A 25,322-nucleotide genomic window follows, 5' to 3' on the forward strand; every position below is an offset into this window, starting at 1 on the left:
CCTCAGGGCAAAAACAGAATTAGCTGGAAAAACTCAGCAGGTCTGGCAGCATCGGCGGAGAAGAAAAGAGTTGATGTTTCGAGTCTTCATGACCCTTCAGCAGAACTGAGTAAAGTTAGGAGAGGGGTGAAATATAAGCTGGTTTAAGGTTGGGTGGGGGGGGAGAGAAGTTGGGGGGGGGGGCGGGGTTGTAGGGACAAGCAAGCAGTGATAGGAGCAGATAATCAAAAGATGTCACAGACAAAAGGAACAAAGAGGTGTTAAAGGTGGTGATATTATCTAAGAAAATGTGCTAATTAAGAATGGATGGCAGGACACTCAAGGTACAGCTCTAGTGGGGGTGGGGTGGAAAGATTGACAGGGTATTACAGTTATAGATTTAAAAATAATGGAAATTGGTGGGAAAAGAAAAATCTATATAAATTATTGGAAAAAATAAAAGGGAGGGGGAAGAAACGGGAAGGGAGTGGAGATGGGGGAGGGAGTTTAAGATCTAAAGTTGTTGAATTCAATATTCAGCCCGGAAGGCTGTAAAGTGCCTAGTCGGAAGATGAGGTGCTGTTCCTCCAGTACTGCTGTCCTGCCATCCATTCTTAATTAGCACATTTTCTTAGATAATATCACCACCTTTAACACCTCTTTGTTCCTTTTGTCTGTGACATCTTTTGATTATCTGTTCCTATCACTGCTTGCTTGTCCCTACAACTACCCACCCCCCCTCCCCCAACCTTAAACCAGCTTATATTTCACCCCTTTCCTCATATTACTCAGTCCTGTTGAAGGGTCATGAGGACTCGAATCGTCAACTCTTTTCTTCTCCGCCGATGCTGCCAGACCTGCTGAGTTTTTCCAGGTAATTCTGTTTTTGTTTTGGATTTCCAGCATCCGCAGTAGTTTTTTGTTTTTAATTATTCCTCAGGGTTTGCGGATCCACAAAGTGTTTCCAAATCCTCCCCGTCCAGCCACCATCTCCATCGCTCCCTCCCCCCGGGCCTGTCACCGCGGGGTAAACACGAGGCCTGGGGCCTACCCCAGAAGTTTTTTTGTTTTTTTTTGTAAAAATATACTTTATTCATAAAATATCTTCAATCACATTCCAAACCATTTCAAAAACACCATTACAAGGGTACAATCCAGGTTAAACTTTTACAAAATGTATCAGCAGGTGCATCAGTACAAACAATATTACAATCATTTACAGCCTTTCATTTTGAGCTGTACAGCCCGAGGGGCTCTAAACAGTTCCCAGTCTCTCGGTGCGCTGTGGCAGAAAGGTCTTAGACAGCGACCCTTCCCCATAAAATTCTTTCGAGTTATCAACAGTCACAGATTGCAGCTCTTTCGAGTACAATCACAGTTCTTGGTTTCCGGGAGTGGGACATGAACCCACAACCCTCTGATTCAAAGGCGAGGGTGCTATGAACCGAGCCACAGCTGACAGCACAGCACATTAATCGGATAAGAACAGATTTTTTTTTTTTGTAAAAATATACTTTATTCATAAAATATCTTCAATCACATTCAAAACCATTTCAAAAACAACATTACAAGGGTACAATCCAGGTTAAACTATTACAAAATGTATCACCAGGTGCATCAGTACAAACAATATTACAATCATTTACAGCCTTTCATTTTGATCTGTACAGCCCGAGGGGCTCTAAACAGTTCCCAGTCTCTCGGTGCGCTGTGGTAGAAAGGTCTTAGACAGCGACCCTTCCCCATTGCGCCTTTGCGGCAGCTGCCCCAAGCTTTAGTGCGTCCCTCAGCACGTAGTCCTGGACTTTGGATTGTGCCAGTCCGCAACAATCGGTCGGGGACAACTCTTTGTGCTGGAAGACCAACAAGTTTCGGGCAGACCAAAGCGCGCCTTTCACCGAGTTGATGATCCTCCAGCTGCAGTCGATGTTTGTCTCGGTGTGTGTCCCTGGGAACAGCCCGTAGAGCACAGAGTCCTGTGTCACAGAACTGCTCGGGATGAACCTCGACAGCAACCACTGCATCTCTCTCCAGACTTTCTTTGCAAAGGCACAATCCACAAGGAGGTGAACAATGGTCTCTTCCCCACCACAGCCACCTCGAGGGCAACGTGCAGAGGGAGTGAGCCTCCTGGCGTGTAGGAAGGATCTGACGGGGAGGGCCTTTCTCACCACCAGCCAAGCTACGTCTTGGTGCTTGTTGGAAAGTTCTGGCGATGAGGCATTCTGCCAAATGACTTTGACAGTCTGCTCGGGGAACCATCCCACAGGGTCCACCCTCTCCTTTTCCCTCAGGGCCTCTAGGACGTTACGTGCTGACCACTGCCTGATGGACTTGTGGTCAAAGGTGTTTTTCTGCATAAATTTTTCCACCAGGGACAGGTGGTACGGCACGGTCCAACTACTTGGAGCGTTCCGCGGCAGCGTGGCCAGACCCATCCTTCGCAACACCGGGGACAGGTAGAACCTCAGCACGTAGTGACACTTGGTGTTTGCGTACTGAGGGTCTACGCACCGCTTGATGCAGCCACACACAAAGGTGGCCATCAGTATGAGGGCGATGTTGGGCACGTTTTTTCCCCCTTTATCTAGAGGCTTGTACATCGCGTCCCTGCGGACACGATCCATTTTCGACCTCCAGATAAAGCGGAAGATGGCTCGAGTGATCGCCATCGCGCAGGAGTCTGGAATGGGCCAGACCTGCGCCACGTACAGCAACAGCGAGAGTACCTCACACCTGATGACCAGGTTCTTTCCCGCAATTGAGAGGGAGCGTCGCTCCCACATGCCCAGTTTCCTTTTCACCATAGCCACTCGCTCCTTCCAGTTTCTAACGCATGCCCCGGTCCCTCCGAACCATATCCCCAGCACCTTCAGGCCGTCAGCCCTGACAGTGAAGGGGACAAAGGATCGGTCAGCCCAGTTCCCAAAGAACATGGCCTCGCTCTTCCCACGATTTACCTTGGCTCCCGAGGCCACTTCGAACTGGTCGCAGATGTGCATCAGTCTGCGCACCGACAGCGGATCCGAGCAGAAGACGGTGACGTCGTCCATGTACAGGGAGGCTTTTACCTGAGTGCCTCCACTGCCTGGGATCGTCACTCCTCTTATGCCCGGATCCTTCCTGATGGACTCGGCAAAGGGTTCTATGCAACACACGAAAAGGACAGGCGAGAGAGGACAGCCCTGCCTGACTCCAGATTTAATCGGAAAGCTATCTGTTTCCCACCCATTGATTGAGATTGCGCTACTGATGTTAGTGTAGAGCAGTTGGATCCAATTTCGAATTCCCTCCCAAAACCCCATTTTGGAGAGCACATCCCCCATGTAGGTGTGCGATATTCTGTCAAAGGCCTTCTCCTGATCCAAGCTGATGAGGCAGGTATCCACACCCCTGTCCTGTACATAGGCAATCGTATCCCTGAGCAGCGCCAGGCTGTCAGAGATCTTCCTGCCTGGCACAGAGCAGGTCTGGTCAGGGTGAATCACCAATTCCAGAGCGGATTTGACCCGGTTGGCGATGACCTTGGACAGAATCTTATAGTCCACATTCAACAGTGAAATGGGTCGCCAATTTCTAATTTCCTCCCTTTCCCCCTTGTGCTTGTAGATGAGGGTGATGATGCCTTTCCTCATGGATTCTGACATACTACCGGCCAGGAGCATACTCTCGTACACCCCTAGCAGGTCTGGGCCGATCAAGTCCCACAGAGCCGAATACAACTCCGCCGGCAAGCCGTCGCTTCCGGGGGTTTTACTCTTCTCGAAGGACTCGAGGGCCTTAGTCAGTTCATCAGGAGTTAGCGGTTTGTCCAGGCTCTCCCGCGTACTGTCGTCTAAGACCTCCGTGATAGAGGACAGGAAGGACTGGGAGGCCGTGCTGTCCGTGGGCTTCACGTCATACAATCCGGCATAAAAGGATTTGCTGATCCTCAGAATGTCGGACCGTGATGACTTTACTAAGCCGTCTTCTTCCTTCAGGCTGCTGATCACAGAGCGCTCTCTGTGTACCTTTTGGAAGAAGAAACGTGAGCACGTCTCATCCTGCTCCACGGAGCGGACTCTGGAACGGAAGATGATCTTGGAGGCCTCCGAGGCAAAGTGCGAGGCTTGCTGGCCCTTCACCTCTTGGAGCTCCTCCTTGACATCGACCCCCATCGACTGCAGCCGGAGCAGATTCTGCATCTTTTTCTGGAGTCGGGACATTTCCCTCTGTTCCTTTCTAGCTTTCTGGGTGCCTTTGAGGATGAAAAACCTCTTGATGCTTCCCTTGGTCGCTTCCCACCAGTGTGTCAGGGACTCAAAGAGGGGTTTCACGGTTCTCCAACCTTTGTAATCCCTCTTGAGCTCCTCAATGTTCTCTGGGGTCAGCAGTTGCACATTTAGCTTCCATGCCCCCCTGCCCACCCTCAGGTCCTTCTCCAAGTGGCAGTCCGCCAGTAGGAGGCAGTGGTCAGAGAAGAACACCGGCTTGACATCGGTGGATCTGACTGTGAATGCACGGGACACAAACAGGAAGTCTATCCTGGAACGAATGGACCCGTCTGGCCGCGACCAGGTGTATCTACGCTGCGCTCCGTCTGCAGGGTTGCTGAAGACGTCGTGCAGCTTGGCATCCTTAACTGTTTCCATCAGGGATCTGGACGTAGCGTCCAATCTGCTGCCGGCCCTGCCGGATCGTCCAGCTGCATCGATGATGCAGTTGAAGTCACCGCCCCGAATGACCGGCCTGGAGGTCGCCAGCAGCAGTGGGAGCTGCTGAAAAACCTCCAGCCGCTCAGCCCCTTGTGCCGGGCCATACACGTTAATTAACCGGAGTGGAGCGTTCTTGTACATTACGTCTGCTACGAGGAGTCGCCCGCCCACCACCTCCTTGACCTCGGAGACGGTGAAGTTGCCTCCCCGCAGCAGAATACCCAGGCCGGAGGAACGAGAGTCGTTTCCGCCCGACCAGATCGATGGCCCATGGGACCACCATCGTGACCATTGCCTGTAGGAGCTGAGGTGCGGTATCGCACACTCCTGCAGAAACAACAGGTCAGCTTTGACCTTGGCTAGGTAGTCCAAGGTCGCAACACATCGCGTAGTAGATTTAATGCTACGCACATTTATGGATACAATCTTTAAACCCATTTTAAAGCATTTATTCTCCTACCAAACCCACTGTCTCTGAGAGTCCCAGACCTTTAGTCTGCTCCTTCATACCCGTAGTGAGCTCAAATTCCTTCACTTTGGATGGGCTGAGGTAGATCTCCTTGGCCGTGTTCTGCTCCAGTGGCATCTGGAGGTTCACGTAGAGAGCGGGTTTTGAGATGACCTTTGCTGGAGAAGCTTCTCCAAAACTCACCCCCTCTGGGGTGTTGCTGTTCCCGGCTTCCTGGAGCTGGGGTGCGATGATTGCCTCACTGCTCCCAGATTCCAGGGGCTGTGGTGCACTGGCCTCCTCAGGTTGCAGGCAAAGTTGGGGTCCGCTGGTCTCCTTGTTGTCTCCAATTTTCTGGAGCTCGGGTGTCTCGTCCTCCAACGCCCTGGAGCTTTGCCGCCTCTTCTGTCGGTGCCGCTCTGGCACTTCATCATCCGAAGAGCTGCTGCCCTTGTCATCCGTGTCGGATGGGAGACGCCTCTTGCCGCTTCTCTGGGAAACGCCTTTGCTTCTTCTTCGCTCCCTCTTACTTTTCTTGTTCTTCACCGTCCGCCACTCCCCCTGCTGCTTTTCCACTGCTGCCTCCTCCTCCATTGATTCGCTGTCCTGAGGACTGGGAGGTTCAGGGGGTAGTGCTGTTGATTGGCTCTCTGTTGCCTCAATCTCTTTCTCCACCTTGTCTCTCTCTGTGTCCTCCTTTGTCCCGTTGAGCTCCCTGGGGGCCTTAGTGGTTGGAGTGACATGGAACATTTCTTCTGCTTCCCCCTGGTCGGCTTTGGCTGCCTGTGCGTAAGTACGGCAGCGTTTGGGGCAGGTCCTGTAGAGGTGACTTGCCTCGCCACACAGGTTGCAGCACTTGGCCTGTTTGCAGTCTTTTGTCTGGTGCCCTTCCTGTTTGCAGATCTTGCAGAGGGAGGCGCTGCAGTTGGCCGCCACATGACCAGCCTTGCCGCATGAGCGACAATGCTTGGGTTGCCCAGGTAGCCACGGTTTCCCCCGATAGCGAAACTGGAAGGAGGGTGGAAAATGGCTCCCTTACCATCGGTCTTTAGCGTGACCTTAAACAGGCGTTTGCCTGTCCAGATCCCCAAGTCGTCTCGAATCTCGGTGCCGCTCCCCACCTTATCGAAGTACCTGGTGAGGAAGGTGACCACGTCGGCGACAGGGACGAAGGGGTTGTACACATGCACCATCACCACACGTTCCCGTTGCAACGGCAGAGAAAAGTGCGGCTCCGCCGTCAGGATCTTCATCTCCGGCAGGTCTCTCTTCTCCTCGAACACCCTCAGGAGCCGGACGCAGTCTGCCACCCGCTTGAACGTCACGTCAAAATAACCACCTTTGCGGGAGTCATGCAGGGTGAAGATCTCCGGAGCTTGGAAGCCGCACGCCTTCAACAGGATCCTCCTGGTGAAGAAGCCCCGATCCATAGGTGATCCTCCTTCGCTGTGGTTCACCGTGACTCGGACGGTGATAGGTAACCCACGGTATGGATTTGGATTGCGATTGGTTATAGCCCTTCCATCCCGACCTTGCCTTGGCAGGACCATGGTGTCGCCCCTGCAACACTTGATCTTAGCCAAAAGGCCGAGAAGCGATCCTACCCCAGAAGTTGATCCAGTTCCCAGTCCAGCCGCGGTTTCCATTCCTACCCTGTGCTCACAATCTCCTCCCGCCTCCCGAACCGTCCGCTCCTCCTCACTGTCACCATGACTGACACTGAGCATGCTCAGAGCGCACACCCACACTGCACCTGCGCACTGGGAGGGGGGGTGGGGTCACCATCCGCCGCCATCTTGGCAGAGGAAGGTGAGTCTTGTTCAGGGAGCCAGGATCATGAACAGCCATCCTGGTAAAGACAGGGTTGTGAGGGCGGGGCTTCCTCCCCTGTTGTCAGGCCCGGGTTAACCGGGCAACCGGCCGCCGCCATCTTGTGCTGAGGGTTTTCCATCCGGGTCTTTAGTGAAGGAATGGACAATGAACTGGAGTCAGTTTGAAAACTGTTCAGAGGAAGGTCTGAAATCAGATTTACATCAGATACCTGTAAGGACAATAAAGTTTACATCAATTATGTGTTTAAAATGCAATCAGAATGCTGGAAATACTCAATTCTGAAGAAGAATCATATTGGATGGGAAATGTTAAATCAGTTTCTCTCTCTTCACAGAAGCTGCCAAACTTGCTGAGGATTTCCAGAACTTTCTGTTTTTATTTCAGATTTCCAGCATTCACAGTATTTTACTTTTATTTCAGTGCTGGTACTTCTATAAAGAAATATAAGCCAAAAAGCTGTGTGGAGGTAAATGGAATGGAATTGTTTTGTGTGAAATATAAACACCAGCACAGATCAGTTGAACAGAAAGGTCTGTTTCTGGACTCGGTATTCTCTGTAATTCAGCGTCATCTCCTACCTGCTCCTGATCAGCATGTTCCACATCCACCACTTATACTGTACGTGCTCAGAGAACAACCCGGTGCTGAGTAATCGCACTGGGCTCCTGCAGTCATTGATGGGTCACATGGGAAATTATGGATTGTAACAATGTGATTGAAAGACCAATTGGGGAACAGAAATTTTTATCACCACATTGAGATTGGACCTGTTTCTGTGATGTCCTATGGGACAGAGACGAATTAATGCTCAACTCTCTACAGCTGTGGCCCAGGAGTGGTTTAATACATGGGCCCATAGCCCTTACCAAAGTCTGAGGCTGAAGCTGACCGATTGCAACCTTAGTTTCCTTTTGACCCTCAGCTGAGGGCTGAGCTACCGACAACTTACCCTTTCCATCACTAAAATCAGCTCCTCCCGCCTCTAATATCAGTTTCTTCATCCCTCCTCAGCTCATTTCCTGTTGAAATCTTCAATCATGTGTTTGATGCCTCCAGATTGGACTATTCCAATGCTCTCCTGACTGGTGTCCCATCTTCCACCCTCCATAAACTTATGCTCATTTAAAACTCTTCTGAGTGATCAGCAGTTTAGCAGAATAGGGTCAATAGAGCAGAAGGTGGGTCTCATGGACAAGATGAGCTCTTGAGAGGATAACAGGAGATCAGAGAGAAATTAAAGAAAGATGTGAGTTCAGGGCTAGAGTTGGTCAGATCTTTAGAGGAAGTTTGGCCAGATGGTCTAGTGGAAAGGAGGGGAGGAGCAGAGAGAGTTGATCGGATTGTCTCAATCTCAGCGACAAAGAAGCTTCATGAGCTCCTCATACTTGTTGTTTGGGATGAGGATGGAGGAGATGGGGAGAGAGAGAGCCCTTCAAAAGGAAGTAACTTGTGGTAGAAATATTAAATGACTTGTCACATTGTCTGTTTTACATAAAGCTTATTGGTTTGACTTTTATCCAGAATATTAACACATATAACTGGGTAAAACTTTTAGCTTTATTAACATCGGTAGAAACAGTTGCCAATGCTATTTTTATTTTGGGACAAGTGAAGAAATATTGGGGAGGTCAATGAATCATGAAGATTGTATTTATTGATCTAGAGAAGGCTTATGACCAGGTGCCCTGGGAGGGAGACTGGAGATGTGTTAGATTTTGTGGAGTCCCTGGGAAGTATGTACGACTATTACAGGACATGTCCAAGGAGTTCCAGACAAGAGTAAGAAGCTGTGTGGGAGAGACTGAGAGCTTCAAAATCAAAGTTGGATTGTACCAAGAATCAACACTGAACCCTTTCCTTTTCCTGATGGTCACAGATGTTCGAACTGAGCAAATGTGACAGGAACTGCCATGGTCAATGATATTTGCAGATGACACAGCTATGTGGTAGGTTTGATGAGAACATGACTGAGTATCTGGAGAAAAGCACTGGTAAGACACGGGTATGAAGATTAGGTTTTTAAAAATTTATTATTTCATGGGATGTGGGAGTCACTGACAAGACCAGCAATTGATGTCTATTCCTAATTGCCATTGATGGTTTCCTCGTCCATTGCAGGGGGCAGTTAAGAGTCAACCACATTGCTGTGGGACTGGAGTCACATGTAGGCCAGACTGAGTAAGGATGACAGATTTACCTTCCCTAAAGGACATTAGTGAACCAAAGACCCAATTTATAGACTGTCAGTTTGAGTCTAGGGAAGAGAATCAGAGTGAAGGTGTAAAGGTTATGGGCGAAGACTTGGAGAATGTGAGTAGCTTCAAGTACCTGAGGTCAGTGATGGCAGAGAGTGGAAGTATAGAAATTAAGAAACGGATTAACTCAGGTTGGAGTAATTGGAAGAAGTGCGGCTCAGTGTGCTGTGATAGAAAAGTGTCACTGAAGTTGAAAACGAAGAATCTACAGGACCAGCCTTGTTAAATAGAGCAGAAACTTGGACAACATCAAGAAAAGAGGAACAGCAACTGAATACTCATGAGATACAGATGCTGAAGTGGACGTGTGGAGTGACAAAGGATAAGATCAGGAATCAGTGTGGCCGTTATCATCGTGACGGCAGCGGTGGCAGACAATGAGGACAACATTTATTTCTTCTTTCATGGGATGTGGACGCCACTGGCTAGATCAGCATTTACTGCCCATCCCTAATTGCCCTTGAGAAGGCAATGGTGAGCTGCCTTCTTGAACCACAGCAGCCCATGTAGTGTGGGTATACCGACAGTGCTGTTAGGGAGGAAGTTCAGCATTTTGACCCAGCGACAGTGAAGGAATGGTGATATATTTCCAAGTCAGGATGGTGAGTAGCTTGGAGGTGAAATTTCAGGTGGTGGTGTTCCCATGTGCCTGCTGCCCTTGTCCTTCTAAGTGGTAGATGTTGCAGGTTTGGAAGGAGCTGTCAAAGGCCTTGGTGAGTTGCTGCAGTGTATGTTGTAGATGATGTCACTGTGGATCGGTTGTAGAGGGATGAATGTTTAAGGTAGTGGTCGGAGCACCAATCAAGCTCGCTGCTCTGCGCTGGATGTTGTTGAGCTTCTTGCATGTTATGAAGCTGCACCCATCCAAGCAAGTGGCGAGTATTTCATCACACTCCTGACTTGTGCCTTGTAGATGATGGGGAGGCTTTGGGGAGTGTTATGACGTGGCAGGTGATGTGTGCTAGGCGGACCAAATCCATAAGGGAAACTTATCGACGCTATCACAGGGGTTTTGCAATTTGTATTTATTTCAAGATTTGTGCACTGATCAGAAGTAATGTGTGCACTAACACCTTTAGAGACTTTATAAACTAAATTGAAACATTTATTAATGAAAAAAAAAAGATTTCAAGCATGTACATAAGATTACAGTTACTTAATACAATAACAAATCCCAAAATTACTAATTAAGCTGATTCCCAACTACACACCTCCTTTAAGGCAACAGCCCAAAACAGATCTTAAGTTAAAATAGCAAGCCAGCAAATTTACCACAGCATCCACTTGACAGTGGAATTCTAAAGGCTTTTCTCCAACTTTAGTTACCGGACACAGCAGACTTCTGCAAAAATGGCTGTGGGCTTCCCTAAGGCTGTTTCACACACTCCTCTTAGATCTTACATGGCTCCACAACAAAGCCTTTCATTCCTCTATATATATATGTTTCTCTCTCTTTAATCTGTAAATTCCATTGTTCTGTATGTCTTTGGAAATTTACCTTCCTCATAATATAAAAATCTTTCATATTGCCAATATGGTCAGTACCTTTGCGAAAAATAAACACACTGATTGGCCTTGCTTACCTTGCTAGTTGTAAACATCCTATCATCCCTTTGAAACCCAACAACTCCTTCGCTTATCTAAAAATTCAAATTTTCTTTGCACATTATATGCAAAGCCTTGTCCATGCTTAATCATTAGCATTTATACCGTTTGTACACCTCACTTCTTTTGATAATTTCAACCTTGCAGTCGGTGTAACTCTCATTAAATAGCGCAGACAGAAAAATGTACATTCACATCCACAAACCTACTTTACAATAAACCACTATAATATTATGAAAATTATTATTGTTTCATGACAGGAGACAGGAGGTGAGAAACACGCCACAGAAATCCTCGTCTCAACCTGTTCTTGTTGCCACGCTATAGTGGGGGTTTCAGTGATGGTAATGCCATTGAATATCAAGGGGAGATAGTCATTGCCTGGCACTAGTGTGAAGTGAAAGTAACTTACCACTTGTCAGTCCAAGCCTGAATGTTGTCCAGGTCTTGCTGCATATGGACACGGACTGCTTTAATATCCAAGGAGCCATGAGTGATGGCTGAACATTGTGCAATGATCATTGAACATCCCCATTTCTGACTTTATGATGGAGGGAAGGTCATTAATGAAGCAGCTGAAGATGGTTAGGCCGAGGACACTAGCCTGAGGAACTCCTGCAGCGATGTCCTGGGACTGAGATGATTGACCTCCAACAACCACAACCATCTTCCTTTGAAGAAGGAGAAAAACGATCCCAATGAACATGGTTCAGTCCTGGATGTGGTTAACAGCAAAATAAAATCACAGTACTTACTCATGAGCTCACTGGTCTGTCAGCAGGTCAGATGACTGGGTGAATCCCTTCCCAAACTCGGATCAGGTGAAAGGCCTCTTTCCAGTGTGAACTCGCTGGCGTCTCAGCAGGTTGAATGACAGAGTGAATTCCTTCCCACAGTCAGAGCAGGTGAATGGCCTCTCCCAGTGTGAATTTGCTGGTGCGTCAGCAGGTGAGATGACTCAGGAAATCCCTTCCCACAGTCAGAGCAGGTGAATGGCCTCTCCTCAGTGTGAACTCGCTGGTGTCTCTGCAGGTGGGATGACTGAATGAATCCCTTCCCACACTTGGAGCAGGTGAATGGTTTCTCCCCAGTGTGAATTCGCTGGTGCGTCAGCAGGTGAGATGACTCAGGAAATCCCTTCCCACAGTCAGAGCAGATGAATGGCCTCTCCCCTGTGTGAACCTTCCGGTGTGTCAGCAGGGTGGATGACCAAGTGAATCCCTTCCCACACTCAGAGCAGGTGAATGGTCTCTCCCCAGTGTGAACTCGCTGGTGTATCAGCAGGTAGGATGACTGAGTGAATCCCTTTCTACAGTCCCCACATTTCCATAGCTTCTTCCAATTGTGACTGTGCTTGTGTCTCGACAGGCCAGATGATTGCCTGAAGCCTTGCCCACACACAGAACACGTGTATGGTTTCTCTCCACTGTGAACGGTGCTTTTTCCTTACATGTTCAAATTCTGATGATATTCAGGTTTCAATAAATTGAGCAACTCTGTCAGATCCTGATGTGAGATTTGGTTTGAGTTTCCTGACTGCAAATCCTCCACTTCTAATATCCTGTGAAATTGATTTAAAACAGATAAAAAGGGATGAGAGAACCCACAAACACACAAAGGCAGGTTGTAAAATTGAGCTGAATGAATCTGGTAATGTGTGGAACTGGCATGAGGAAAAAGTGACAATGAAAACTACCAGATTGTCACAAACATCCAACTGGTTCACTAGTGTCCTTTAGGGAAGGGAACCTACCACCCAGTCTGAGTCTGGCTGTACACAAGAGTCTGAACACTTGGTGAGGAGAGAGAGAGACGTGGGAGAGGGGGTGAAGGAGTGGAATTTTAAATGTTTACAGCTTGACCAAAACTGTGAAAGAATCTCCTAAACCCTCAACTTCAACCATCTAGAAGGACCAGGTGGTAGGTGCTTGTGAATACCATCTCCTCCAAGTCACACACCATCCTGACTCATCTGACATCCAGTACTGGATGAACAGAAATGTGTTTCATATAAACACGGAGAAAACTTTTTTAATTTGTGCATGGGATGTGGCCATCTTTGGCTAGGCGCCATTTATTGCCCATCCCCAATTGCCCTGGAGAAGTTGGTGGTGATTTATCTTCTTGAACCACTGCAGTCCATGTGGTGCAGGTACACCCACAATGCTATTTGGGAGGGAGTTCTAGGATTTTGACCCAGCAATATTGAAAGAACAGCAATATTTTTCCAAGTCACGATGGTAAGTGGCTTGGAGGGGAACTTCCAGGTAGTGGTGTTCACATGTGTCTGCTGCCCTTGTCCTTCTAGATTTGAAAGATGCTGCCGAAGAACCCTTGGTGAGTTCCAGCAGTGCATCTTGTAGATGGTGTGTACCGTGCGTCGGTGGTGGAATGTTTGTGGACAGGGTGCCAATCAAGCGGCTGCTTTGTCCTGGATGGTTTGGAGCTTCTTGAATGTTGTTGGAGCTACACTCATCCAGACAATGGGAAAGTATTCCAACAAGCACCTGACTTGTGCCTTGTAGATGGTGGACAGGCTTTGGGGAGTCAGGAGGTGAGTTGTTTGCTGCAGCATTCCTAGCCTCTGACCTGTTCTTGTAGCCACAGTATTTATTTGGCTAGTCAAGTTCAGTTTCTGGTCACTGGTGACCCCTAGAATGTTGATAGTGGGGGATTCAGCGATGGTAATGCAATTGAATGTAAAAGGGAGATGCCTGGCACTTGTGTGGTGCGAATGTTACTTACCACTCGTCAGCCCAAGCCTGGATATTGTTCAGGTCTTACTGCATTTGTTCATGGACTGCTTCGGTATCTGAGGAATCGTGAATGCTGCTGACATTGTGCAATTATCAGTGAACATCCCCACTTCTGACTTTATGATGGAAGGAAGGTCAGTGATGAAGCAGCTAAAGATGTTTGAGCCCAAGACACTACCCTGAGGAACTCCTGCAGTGATGTCCTGGAGCTGAGATGATTGACCTCCAACAACCACAACCATCTTCCTTTGTGCTAGTTATAACTCCAACCAGTGGAGAGTTGCCCCCTGATTCCCTTTGACTCCAGTTTTGCTAGGGCTCTTTGATGCCACAGTCAGTCAAATGCTGCCTTAATGTTAAGAGCAGTCACTCTAACCTGACCTCTGGAGTTCAGCTCTTTTGTTCATGTTTGAACAAAGGCTGTAATGGGGTCAGGAGCTGAGTGGCCCTGGCAAAACGCAAACTGTGTGTCATTGAGCAGGTTATTGCTAAGCAAGTGCTGCTTGATAGCACTGTTGATGACCCCTTCCACCGCTTTCCTGATTATCAAGATTAGACTTATGAGTCTGCAATTGGCTGGGTTGGACTTTTCCTTTTTGTGTGCAGGACAAACCTGGGCAATTTTCCACATAGCCAGGTAGATGCCAGTGTTGTAGCTGTACTGGAACAGCTTGGCTAGGGTCATGGAAAGTTCTGGAGCACAAGTCTTCAGTGTTATTGCCGGAATGTTGTCAGGGCCCATAGCCTTTGCAGTATTCACTGCCTTCAGCCATTTCTTGATATCACCTGGAGTGAATTGAATTGGTTGAAGACTGGCATCTCTGATGCTGGGGACCTCAGGAAGAGGCTGAGCTGGATCACCCACTCAGCACTTCTGGCTGAAAATTGTTGCAAATTATTCAGCCTTATCTTTAGCACTGATGTGCTGGGTTCCCCCATCATTGAAGGTGGGGATATCTGTGGAGCCTCCTCCTCCAGTGACTTGTTTAATTGCCCACTACCATTCACGACTGGATATGGCAGGACTGCAGAGCTTAGATCTGTCAGGAAGATATAATTATTATAATGTTATTGTAAAATAGAGTAACAGTGGGATGTGTTTATGTGCCTATATGTGTCTGCGTGTGTGTGTGTGAGACTTAATTGAATTAGAGGCAGCTAGTCTGGATTCTTTTATGTAAGAAGAGAAGTTAGGTTTAAAAGATTAATTTGATAAACATAGTGAAGTTTAGAAACATAGGTGTCAAGGGAATATTTGCATTTTTGAATAAACCAGATTAGATTGTTTTCAAAAGATGGAGTGAAATGTGACACCTAGCCAGGTGAAGTTTAGAAAGAGTGTGTTTATTTTTCCCAAAGACTACTGGTAAAACTTAGTGGTATGAGAGATTTTATCAGAAACATAAAGTCCAACGACATAGTGAAGCAATAGGAATTTGCATTCAAAGGGGAAGAAATGTATAAAGGAACGAAGGTTGAGTGTAAGGGAAAGCAGTCTAAGGTTCAACGAGTGTGAAAAACCTTTAGCATCTATGCCTCAAACTGCTGCCTTCAAGGGCTGAAGTTAAGAGAACTCATTTGGATTCTTAATTTTTTTTAAAAAATTCATTCACAGGATGCGGGCTTCACTGGCTGGACCAGCATTTATTTCCCATCCCTAGTTGCCCATGAGAGGTGGTGGTGAGCTGCCTTCTTGAACCACTGCAGTTCATGTGGTGTAGGTACACCCACAGTGCTGTTAGAAAGGGAGTTCCAGGATTTTGACCCAGCGACAGTGAAGGAACAGTGATATATTTCCAGGTCAGGTTGGTGAGTGACTTGGAGGGGAACTTCTAGGTGGTGGTGTTCCAATCTATCTGCTGCCCTTGTCCTTCTAGATGGTAGAAGTCATCGGTTTGGAAGATGCTGTTGAAGTAGCCTTGGTGAATTCCTGCAGTGCATCTATTAGATGGTACACACTGCTGTTACTGTGCGTCAGTGGTGGAGGGAGTGAATGTTTGTAGATGTGGTGCCAATCAAGCAGGCTGCTTTATCCTGGATGGTATCCAGCTTCTTCAGTGTTGTAGGAGCTGTACTCATCCAGGCAAGTGGAGAGTATTCCATCACACTCCTTACTTGTGCCTTGTAGATGATGGACAGGCTTTGGGGAGTCAGGAGGTGAGTTGCTTGTCGCACAACCTGCTCTTGCAGCCACATGGCTAGTCCAGTTCAGTTTCTGGTCAATGCTAACCCCCAGGATAGTGGGGAATTCAGTGATGGTAATGCCATTGAATGTCAAGGGGCGATGGTTAGATTCTCTCTTGCTTGGGATGGTCATTGCCTGAGACTTATGTGGCACGAATGTTACTTGCCACTTGTCAGCCCAAGCCTGGATGCTGTTCAGGGTATGGTTTATTTTGCCTGGGACTTAGGAAAGTATGTGTCTTACTGTTGCCTTAATAAAAGTGAAACTGGGAGTCAGATTAAGCAGGGGATTTAGAAGTTATCAAAGTAGTAATTTGCAGATCTATGTGTGTATTTAAAGTCATTTCTTTTATTAATAAATGTTTAATCTAGTTTTGTAAAAACCAATAAGACTCGGTGGTCTTATTACTACTGAATTCAAGGCATGCATCTCAAAATGTAAACAAATTGCAAAAGAAGTTGTGGCAGTTGCTTCAAGTTCCCCTTTCGGATTTGAACAACTCAGCATTTACCATCGACTGTGCCATAACAGATCTGAACCGTTGGTTGTGGAATTGCTTAGCTCTGTCTATCACTTGCTGCTTATGCTGTTTGGAACTCAAGTAATCCTGTGTTGTAGCTTCAGCAGGTTGACACCTCATTTCTACATATGCCTCGTGTTGCTCCTGGTATGCCACCTGCACACTTGATTGAAGCAGGGTTGATCCCCTTGATGGTAATAAGACCATGAGACATCGGAGCAGAAATTAGGCCATTCGGCCCATCGAGTCTGCTCCGCCATTCAATCATGGCTGATAAGTTTCTCAACCTCATTCTCCCGCCTTCTCCTCGTAACCTTTGATCCCCTTACCAATCAAGAACCTATCTATCTTGGTCTTAAATACACTCAATGACCTGGCCTCCACAGCCTTCTGTGGCAATGAATTCCATAGATTTACCACTCTCTGGCTAAAGAAGTTTCTCCTCATCTCTGTTCTAAAAGATCTTCCCTTTACTCTGAGGCTGTGCCCTTGGGTCCTAGTCTCTCCTACTAATGGAAACATCTTCCCCACGTCCACTCTATCCAGGCCTTTCAGTATTCTGTAAGTTTCAATCAGATCCCCCCATATCCTTCTAAACTCCATTGAGTATAGACCCAGAGTCCTCAAATCTTCCTCATATGTTAAGCCTTTCATTCCTGGGATCGTTCTCATGAACCTCTTCTGGACCCTCTCCAGGGCCAGCACATCCTTCCTGAGAGACGGGGCCCAAAATTGCTCACAATATTCTAATTGTGGTCTGACCAGAGCCTTATAAAGCCTCAGCAGCACATCCCTGCTTTTATGTTCTAGTCCTCTCGAAATAAATGCCAACATTGCATTTGCCTTTCTAACTACCGACTCAACCTGCAAGTTAACCTTAAGAGAATCCTGGACTAGGACTCCCAAGTCCCTTTGCACTCTAGATTTCCGAATTCTCTCCCCATTTAGAAAATAGTAATGGTAGAGTGGGTGATATACCAGGGCATGAGGTTACAGATTGTGGATGAGTACAATTCTGTTGCTGCTGATGGCCCACAGCGCCTCATGGTTGCCCAGTTTTGAGTTGTTCGATCTGTTCAAAACTTATCCCATTTCGCAAGCTGGTAGTTCCATACAACACGATGGAGGGTATCCTCAATGTGAAGACGGGACTTTTTCTCCACAAGGACTATATTCTGTGAATATGAGTGTGCCAGGCTGTTGCTTAACTTGTTTGTGAGCAGCTCTCCCAATTTTGGCACCAGATGTTAGTAAGGATGATGTTCCAGGGTCGACAGGGCTGAGTTTGCCATTGTCGCTTCTGGCCTAGGTTGATGCCAGGTGGTCTATCTGGTTTCATTCCTTATCCAATTGCTCGTAATGATTTGACAGAGTCAACCACATTGCTGTGGGTCTGGAGTCACATGTAGGCCAGACCAGGTAAGGAAGGCAGATTTCCTTCCCTAAAGGGCATTAGTGAACCAGATTGGTTTTTATGACAGTCAAAAATGGTTTCATGGTCATCATTAGACTTTTAATTCCACCATCTGCCATGGTGGGATTACAATCCGGTTCCCAGAGCATTACCCTGGGTCTCTGGATTACTAGTCCAGTGACAATGCCACTATGCCACCACCTTCCCTATAACTGAAACCATTGTCTTCAGTCCCTTCTCCATTTAATAGCCACTGACCCCATCCCTCCCCCTAGCAACTATCTGAGAATGAACCAGACTGTTCACAACATCGGTGTCATGTTTCACCCCAAATTGACCTTCCAACCACATATCTGCATCATGTGAACATGCAAAATAGGAGCATAAGTAGGCGATTCGGCTTCTCAAGCCTGCTTCGCCATTCAATATAATTATGACTTTGATTAGAGAACCTTTGATTCCCTTGCCTAACAAGAATCTATCTACCTCAAAAATATTTAATGACCCTGCCACCACCGACTTCTGAGGCAGAGAGTTCCAGAGTCGCAGAACCCTCAGAGAAAAAAATTCTCCTCATCTCTGTCCTGAAAGGGTGACTCCTAATTTTCAAACAACGCCCCTAATTCTGGACTCACCCAAAAGAGGAAACATTCTTTGCAAGTCCATCTTGTCTAAATGATTCAGGATCTTATATACTTCAATCAAATCACCCCTCACTCTTCTCAGCTCCAGTAGAAACAGGCCAGCCTGACCAACCTTTCCTCATAAGACAACCTGCTCAGTGCAGGTATCAATCGAGTAAACCTCCTCTAAACTGCCTCAAACACATTTACATTCCTCCTTAAATAAGGAGACCAAAAACTGTTCACAGTTTTTGAGATGTGGTCTCACCAATGCCCTGTATAACTGGCGTATAACATCCTGACTTTTATGTTCAATTCATCTCATAATAAAGAGAAGCTTCCATTAGCCTTCTAAATTACTTACTGTACCTGCATACTAATTTTTTGTGACTCATGCACTAGAACACCTAGATCCCTCTGCACTTCAAAATTCTGTGTTATTCTCCATTTAAGTAACACTCTGCCTTTTTATTCTTCCTGCCAAAGTGAACAACTTCACATTTTCCCGCATTATACTCCATTTGCCAGATCTTAGCCCACTTGCTCAACCTATCTGTATGCATCTGCAATCTTCTCATGTCATCTTCACAACTTACTTTCCTACCTATCTTGGTGTCATCAGTAAATTTAGCTCCCATGACTTCGCTCCCCTCATCTAAGTAATTGATATAAATTGTTAAATGTTCATGATCCAGCACAGACCCCTGCTAGATTCCACTCATCACATCCTGACAATTAGAAAAACACCCATTTATGTATACTCTCTGTTTTCTGCCAGCCAGCCAATCTTCTATCCATGCTAATATGTTACCCACTACAACATGAGCTTTTATTTTCCACAATAATCTTTGGTGTGTCACCTTATCAAATGCCTTTTGGAAATCCAAGTACAGTATTTCTACAGGTTCCCCTTTATCATCACCAAGACCGCCCATTTCCACCTCATTGAAATCGTCCAACTCCATCCTCGTCTCAGTTCATCTGCTGCTGAAACCCTCATCCATTCCTTTGTTACCTCAAGACTTGACTAACCTAACACAATCCCGGGTGGCCTTCCACATTAAACCTCCCTGTAATCTTGAGGTCATCCAAAACTCTGTTGCCCATGTGCTTACTCATACTAAGTCTTGTTCACCCATCATGCCTGTGCTTGCTGATCTTCAAAGGCTTCAGTTTAAGAAACACCTAATTTTTTAATTTCTCATCCTTGCTTTCAAATCCCTCCCTGTCTCTGTGATCTACTCCAGTCTCGTACCCTCTAAGATAATTCTTAAAACCTACCTCTGTGACCAAACCTTTGCCCAAACATCTCCGTATGTGGGCTCATTGTCAAATGCTGCTTTATAAGACCAGTGAAACGCCTTGGAATGTTCTATTACATGAAAGGCACTATATAAATACATATCATTATTGTTGATTTGGACATATGTCACCGTTCCTTCATCATCACCGAGTGAAAATCCTGTAACTGCTTATCTCACAGCATTGTGGGAGCACCTTCACCACACGGGCTGCAACGGTTCAAGGTCAAAAATCATCTTCTCCACAATTGTTGAACAATTCTATGACTCAATGATTCTTTACATAGATGGGAACATCACCACCTAGAAGTTCCCCTCCAAGTCACTCACCAACCTGACCTGGAAATATAATCACTGTTCCTTCACTGTGGCTGGGTCAAAATCCTGGAACTCCCTCCCTAATAGCACAGTGGGTGCACCGACACCACATAGACTGCAGCGGTTCAAGAAGACAGCTCAGCACCACCTTGTCAAGGGCAACTAGGGATGGGCAATAAATGCCGCATTCTCCCCAGAGTCGGACTCGGGGATAATATTCACTGTTTTCTAGTCGCGTCTTAAGTAGAAAATGTTGCCGGTTTTATTTTGGGTTCTGGATCCACATTTGATGTTTGTAAAACCTCCATTTTAAACCCGGTGCCTCGAGCTCTCTTTCCGTCTGTCGCCACGGCCCGCGCATGCTCAGATCACAATGCTCGGGGTGTGATTGACGGCAGCTCCGGACCAATAGGAAGAGGGGGCGGGACTGGAGGACCAAAAGCGAACGGCTGGTCCTCCAACTAATCGGAGTGAACGAGGGGCGGGGCTGAACCTGGATGTCCCTCATTGGCTGAAAGTCTGCATCTTGAAAGCTGATCTGTCTCAAACTCCAGGAGAAAACTGGACCTTTCTGTTTGTGGCTTTAAACACCTGTGGGTGTGGAGCAAACATTTCAACATTTGTTAGTGAAATTGATTCATTCAGGACAAACAGTCGGGATTATTTCAGGAAATTACACAGTGTAGTGATTGTTTCTCTTTGAATTCACCCCTTGGAGAACAGTGTGAATTAGTGGAAGAATTCACAGGCTGTTTAACGCTCCTTCCATGTCTGGAACGGTTTAGTTCCAGCGGATCTGCAGTTCCAGCTTCAACCTGGAGAGTTTCATGAGTTCCCACAACTCACGCAATGGGAGAGGACAGCTCCGCCGGACACACCTATCCTGTCTGATATCAACCCAGAATGAGCTGGAGAGCCGTCTCCACTCCCCAGGACTGTCTACAGTGGGGTTTCTGACACAGAGGCAGGAACGTCAATAGTTATTTTTTTTAGTAATAACCCTAAATGGTACAAGTTTCATTGAGCTAACATGATCTCTTCCATTCTATATCCACTTCACTGTTTAAATAAAGTTTTGATTTTACTTCCACAGCTTAATGGCAGCAGCGACATCATCGAACCACCTCCTTCCTTGTGAGAATGCAGAAATACAGTCGCTACAGAAACACATCCTCCTCTATCCTCTACCAAGTCTCTCCTCATCCTCTGAGAATCAAACTATTTCTAGCTCTGTCCAGTATTTTCATTATCCTTCAATGAAAGGTCTCTGTGTATTATTGCTTAGTTATTGTGAATCTAATCAAGCTGCTCCAATGTTCATTCTAATTCAGTTTGTGTTATGTTTAATCTTGGGCTATCACATCTGCTACTGCTTCTGCCTTATCTTCATGTTTCACTGGAGTGAGCTTCCGGTGGCCAGAATTCAGTTAAACGACCTGTTCAGCTGCATGTATTCTCTCAGTGCCCAAGTGCCTGTGTTAGTCATTTGATCATTGTTTAATACTTCATCAGCAGTCTCTCGATTCAAGGATGACACCTACTCAGCCTGGTGAGTTTCTGCCATGGGTCTCCTTGTGACTGAACAGACTGATTCTCGACCTGCAGATCTTTGGCCTCATGGGGCTGGACATCCATGAAGTATTGGGATCTGGAGCGCAGCATTTGCTTCCACTTCTTTCCTTCTCTGCTGCTGCTCTGCCTCATCATGAAGATGTTGTGACTCAAAGTGTGATGCAGTTTGATCGAAAAATTGTCTCCATTCTGAACAATTGGGAGAAAGCTCCTCCAGGTCATTAAGGTCAACGCTGCTGCACAACAAGGTGAGCAGGCTGCAGAAAATTGGTTTGTATTTCATTAAATATTGAAGTTTCAGGGGTGATATGATGCTGGTTTTTAAAATGATCAATGTGCTTGTGAGGATAGATACAGGGAAACTATTTGCTTTGCTGGGGAATCCAGAATAAGAAGGCATAATCAAAACAGTAGAACCTGGAGTGAAATCAGGAACAACGTGTTCAGACAAAGGTGGTAGAAATCAAGACCAAACTCCCCAGAACCTGTGGATGCTGGGGGTCAATTGAATTTCTCAAGGCATGAACTGATCGAATTTTGTTCAGTAATTATATCAAAGTAATTTGATCCAAGATGGGAAAAGGGAGGTGTGGTGCAGATCAGCCATGATCTAATAGAACGGTGGAGCAGGCTTGAGGGGCTGAATGGCTTGCTTCTGTTCCTATGTGCTGGCTGCAATCGCTCCAGCAAGAAGTACTCAAGAAAGGGGGCAGTTTGTAATGTCCCTAAGGGGTGCAGTGTGTTCAGCATCTGACTCTGAGCTGCCTTCTCTCATCAAGCTCCAGGGAGCAGTCACTCTCCTCTCAAATGGAGTTTAAAGGAAGGGCCGCACCATTTGACACAGGTGATACTTGGGATTTTGGTGTCACTAACAAGACCAGCAGCAGATATTGCCCATGCTCAGTTACCTGTGGGGAAGATGATGTTTGACCTTCTTGAACTTCTGCACTCTGTGAGATGGTGCTCCCACAATGCTGCTAGATAAGGAGGTACAGGATTTTCAGCCAGTGAGGATAAAGGAACAGTGATATATGTCCAAACCAACAATAATTTATATTTATATCGCATCTTCAATGTAATATAATGTTCCAAGACATTTTGCAGAGATATTACAAAGCAACATTTGACACCAAGCCACGTAAGGAGAATTTAGGGAAGGTGACCAAAAGCTTTGTGAAAGAAGTAGGTTAAGGAGAATCTTAAAGGAGGAAAGCGAGCAGAGATGTGGAGAGGTTTCGGGAGGAAATTCCAGAGCTTGGGGCTTCAGAAACTTAAAGAACGGTCAAGAATGGCAAAGAAATCAGTGCAGACATCTCGGAGGGTTGTGGGACTGGAGGACATCACAGGGATAGGAATGATCACAGCCACAGATGGATTTGAAAACAAGGACGAGAATTTCAAAATGTTGGTGCTTCTTAAACAGGAGCCTTTGTAGGTCAGTGAGCACAGGGGTGATGGGTGAACAAGACTTACTGCAAGTAAACACATGGGCAGCAGAGTGTTGAATCATCTCAAGATTACTGGTGGGTGAATGTGGGAGGCCGGCCTGGGGTGTGTTAGTATAGTTAAGTCTCGAGATAATAAAAAAAAATGGATGAGAGTTTCAGAAGCAGATAAGCTGAGACAAGGACAGGGTTGGGTGATGTTACTGAGGTGGAAATAGGCGGTCTTAGTGATAATGGAGATATGTGAATGGAAGATAAGTTTGAAACATGACACCAAGTTTGTGAAGAGTCTGGTGCAGCCTCAGACAGTTGCCGGGGAGAGGGAAGGAGTCAGTGGCTAGGGAGTGGAGTTGGTAGCGCGGACTGAAGACAATGGCTTTAATTTTTTCAATATTTAATTGGAGGACACTTCTGTTCATCTAGTACTGGATGTCAGACAAGTCAGGACGGTGTGTGACTTGGAGGGGGACTCGGAAGTGATGGTGTTCACATACACCTGCTACCCTGTTCCTTCTAGGTGATGTCGATTAAGGGTTTGGGAGGTTCTGTCAATGTTCTGGTCGAGTTGATATGAAATCCCTCTCCTTCACCCCTGCCACTCCCATCTCTCTCTCTCTCCCCCCTTTTACCCCTCTGCATCTCTCTCACCCCCCACCTCTCTCTCTCTCTATCTCTCTCTCTCTCTCAATCTCGCTCTGTCCCTCCTCCCATAGAGGCCAGGGTCTTGTTAAGGCCCAGACTGGATGATAGGTTCCCTTCCCTGACGTACATTAGTGAACCAGTTGAATTGTTATGACAATCCAGCAGATTTCAATGTCATTTTTCCCCAGTGCTAGTCCCACAAATTCACAGATTTTAAGCCCAATTTCACAATCTGCTTTTTATGTTTTTGTGGGTTCTCTCTCACTCCCTTTTTTCTGTTTTAAGTCAGTTTCACAGGGTATTAGAAGGGGAGGATTTGCAGTCGAAAAACTCAAACCAAACATCACATCAGTATCTGATGGAGTCGCCCAATTTATCGTAACTGAATATCATTGGACTTTAAATATGGAAGGGAAAAGCACCTTTCACAGCGGGGAGAAACGTGTACATGTGTCCTGAGTGTGGACGAGGATTCAGAGGATCATCTGGCCTGTCGAAATACAAGTGCAGTTACACTGGGGAGAATCTGTGGAAATGTGGGGAATGTGAGGAGGGATTTAGCTACCTGGAAGCTGGAAATTCACCAATGCAGTCACACTGGGGAGAGGCCATTAAGCAGCTCCACGTGTGGGAAGGGATTCACTCATACATCCAGCCCGCTGAGACACCAGTGAGTTCACACTGGGGAGAAACCTATTAATTGCCCAGACTGTGGGAAGTGCTATAAAAGTTCCAGCAAACTGATGTCTCATCAACATGTTCACACTGACAAGAGACCCTTCAGGTGCTCTCACTGTGGAACTGAGTTCAGGCGATCATATCAATTCACTGTACACAAACAAATTCATACTTGGGAGAAGCCATTCACCTGCTCTGAGCGCGGGAGGGGATTCACTCAATCATCTCACCTCATGGCACACCGGCAAGTTCACACTGAGAAAAGACCTTTTAAATGCCCAGACTGTGGGAAGTGCTATAAAAGTTCTGGGGACCTGATGCTCTATCAACTTGTTCACACTGATGAGAGACCATTCAAGTGCTCTCACTTTGGGACTGGTTTCAAGCGATCATCTCACCTCACTGCACACCAGCGAGTTTACACTGGGGAAAAATTGATCGCCTGCTCTGAGTGTGGGAAGAGATTCACTCATTTATCCGCCATGCTGTCACACCCGTGAGTTCACACTAACGAGAGACCTTTTAAATGCTCAGAATGTGGGAATTGCTGTATAAGTTCTGGGCAACGGATGCTCCATCAACGTGTTCGCACCGATGAGGCCCTTCAGGTGTTCTCACTGTGGGACTGTGTTCAGGCGATCATCTCATCTCACTGTACACCAGAGTTCACACTGGGGAGAGACCGTTCACCTGCTCCGAGTGTGGGAAGAGATTCACTCAGGAATCGCACCTCATGGCACACCACGAGTTCGCAAGTGACTGTTAGAGCTCAATTTGCTGTTAATCACATCCAGGATGTGACCATGTTCATTAGGGTCTTTTTCTGCGGATGCTAATAAATTCCAGCCCTGTTATAGATGTTAATCATCTGAATAAAAGTCAAATAAATCAGCATTTTGTTAAACACACAGCCTGTCGAATCTATTTGATATCTTTAACACAAGTTACTTCCTTTTTAAGTTCTCTCCCTCTCCCCTGTCTCCTCCATCCTCATCTCCAACAAGTGTGAGAAGCTGAAATAAAAACAGAAAGTGCTGGAAATAAATAAACTCTG

At 46.6% G+C, this 25,322-nt stretch overlaps 3 protein-coding genes across 6 annotated transcripts in view; 2 read left to right on the plus strand and 1 right to left on the minus strand.

Moving 5' to 3' along the window:
* Positions 1 to 24,810, plus strand: part of LOC144697305 (uncharacterized) — a 110,967-nt gene extending 86,157 nt beyond the window's left edge. For both annotated transcript variants that reach the window (XM_078569275.1, XM_078569276.1), the window contains one exon: positions 23,880 to 24,810. In XM_078569275.1, the coding sequence (XP_078425401.1) occupies positions 24,334 to 24,768 (435 nt within the window). In that variant the 5' untranslated portion in view covers positions 23,880 to 24,333 and the 3' untranslated portion in view covers positions 24,769 to 24,810. The remainder of the gene's footprint in view (positions 1 to 23,879) is intronic.
* LOC144697062 (uncharacterized) overlaps positions 1 to 25,322 on the plus strand; it is a 464,933-nt gene that overhangs the window by 295,670 nt on the left and 143,941 nt on the right. The gene's annotated exons all lie outside the window — the stretch shown is intronic.
* LOC144697259 (uncharacterized) overlaps positions 1 to 25,322 on the minus strand; it is a 488,548-nt gene that overhangs the window by 2,317 nt on the left and 460,909 nt on the right. Inside the window, exon 1 of one of the 3 annotated variants that reach the window (XM_078569196.1) lies at positions 6,774 to 6,823. The exons of 1 other annotated variant lie outside the window; for it this stretch is intronic. The gene's annotated coding sequence lies outside the window, so the exon portion shown is untranslated. Of the gene's footprint in view, positions 1 to 6,725; positions 6,824 to 25,322 lie in introns of those variants that run through there. One more of the 3 variants, XM_078569195.1, reaches the window with a different exon arrangement.

This window comes from Cetorhinus maximus, chromosome 23 (assembly GCF_964194155.1).
Source record: "Cetorhinus maximus chromosome 23, sCetMax3.hap1.1, whole genome shotgun sequence".
In the NCBI taxonomy this organism is placed as follows: domain Eukaryota; kingdom Metazoa; phylum Chordata; class Chondrichthyes; order Lamniformes; family Cetorhinidae; genus Cetorhinus; species Cetorhinus maximus.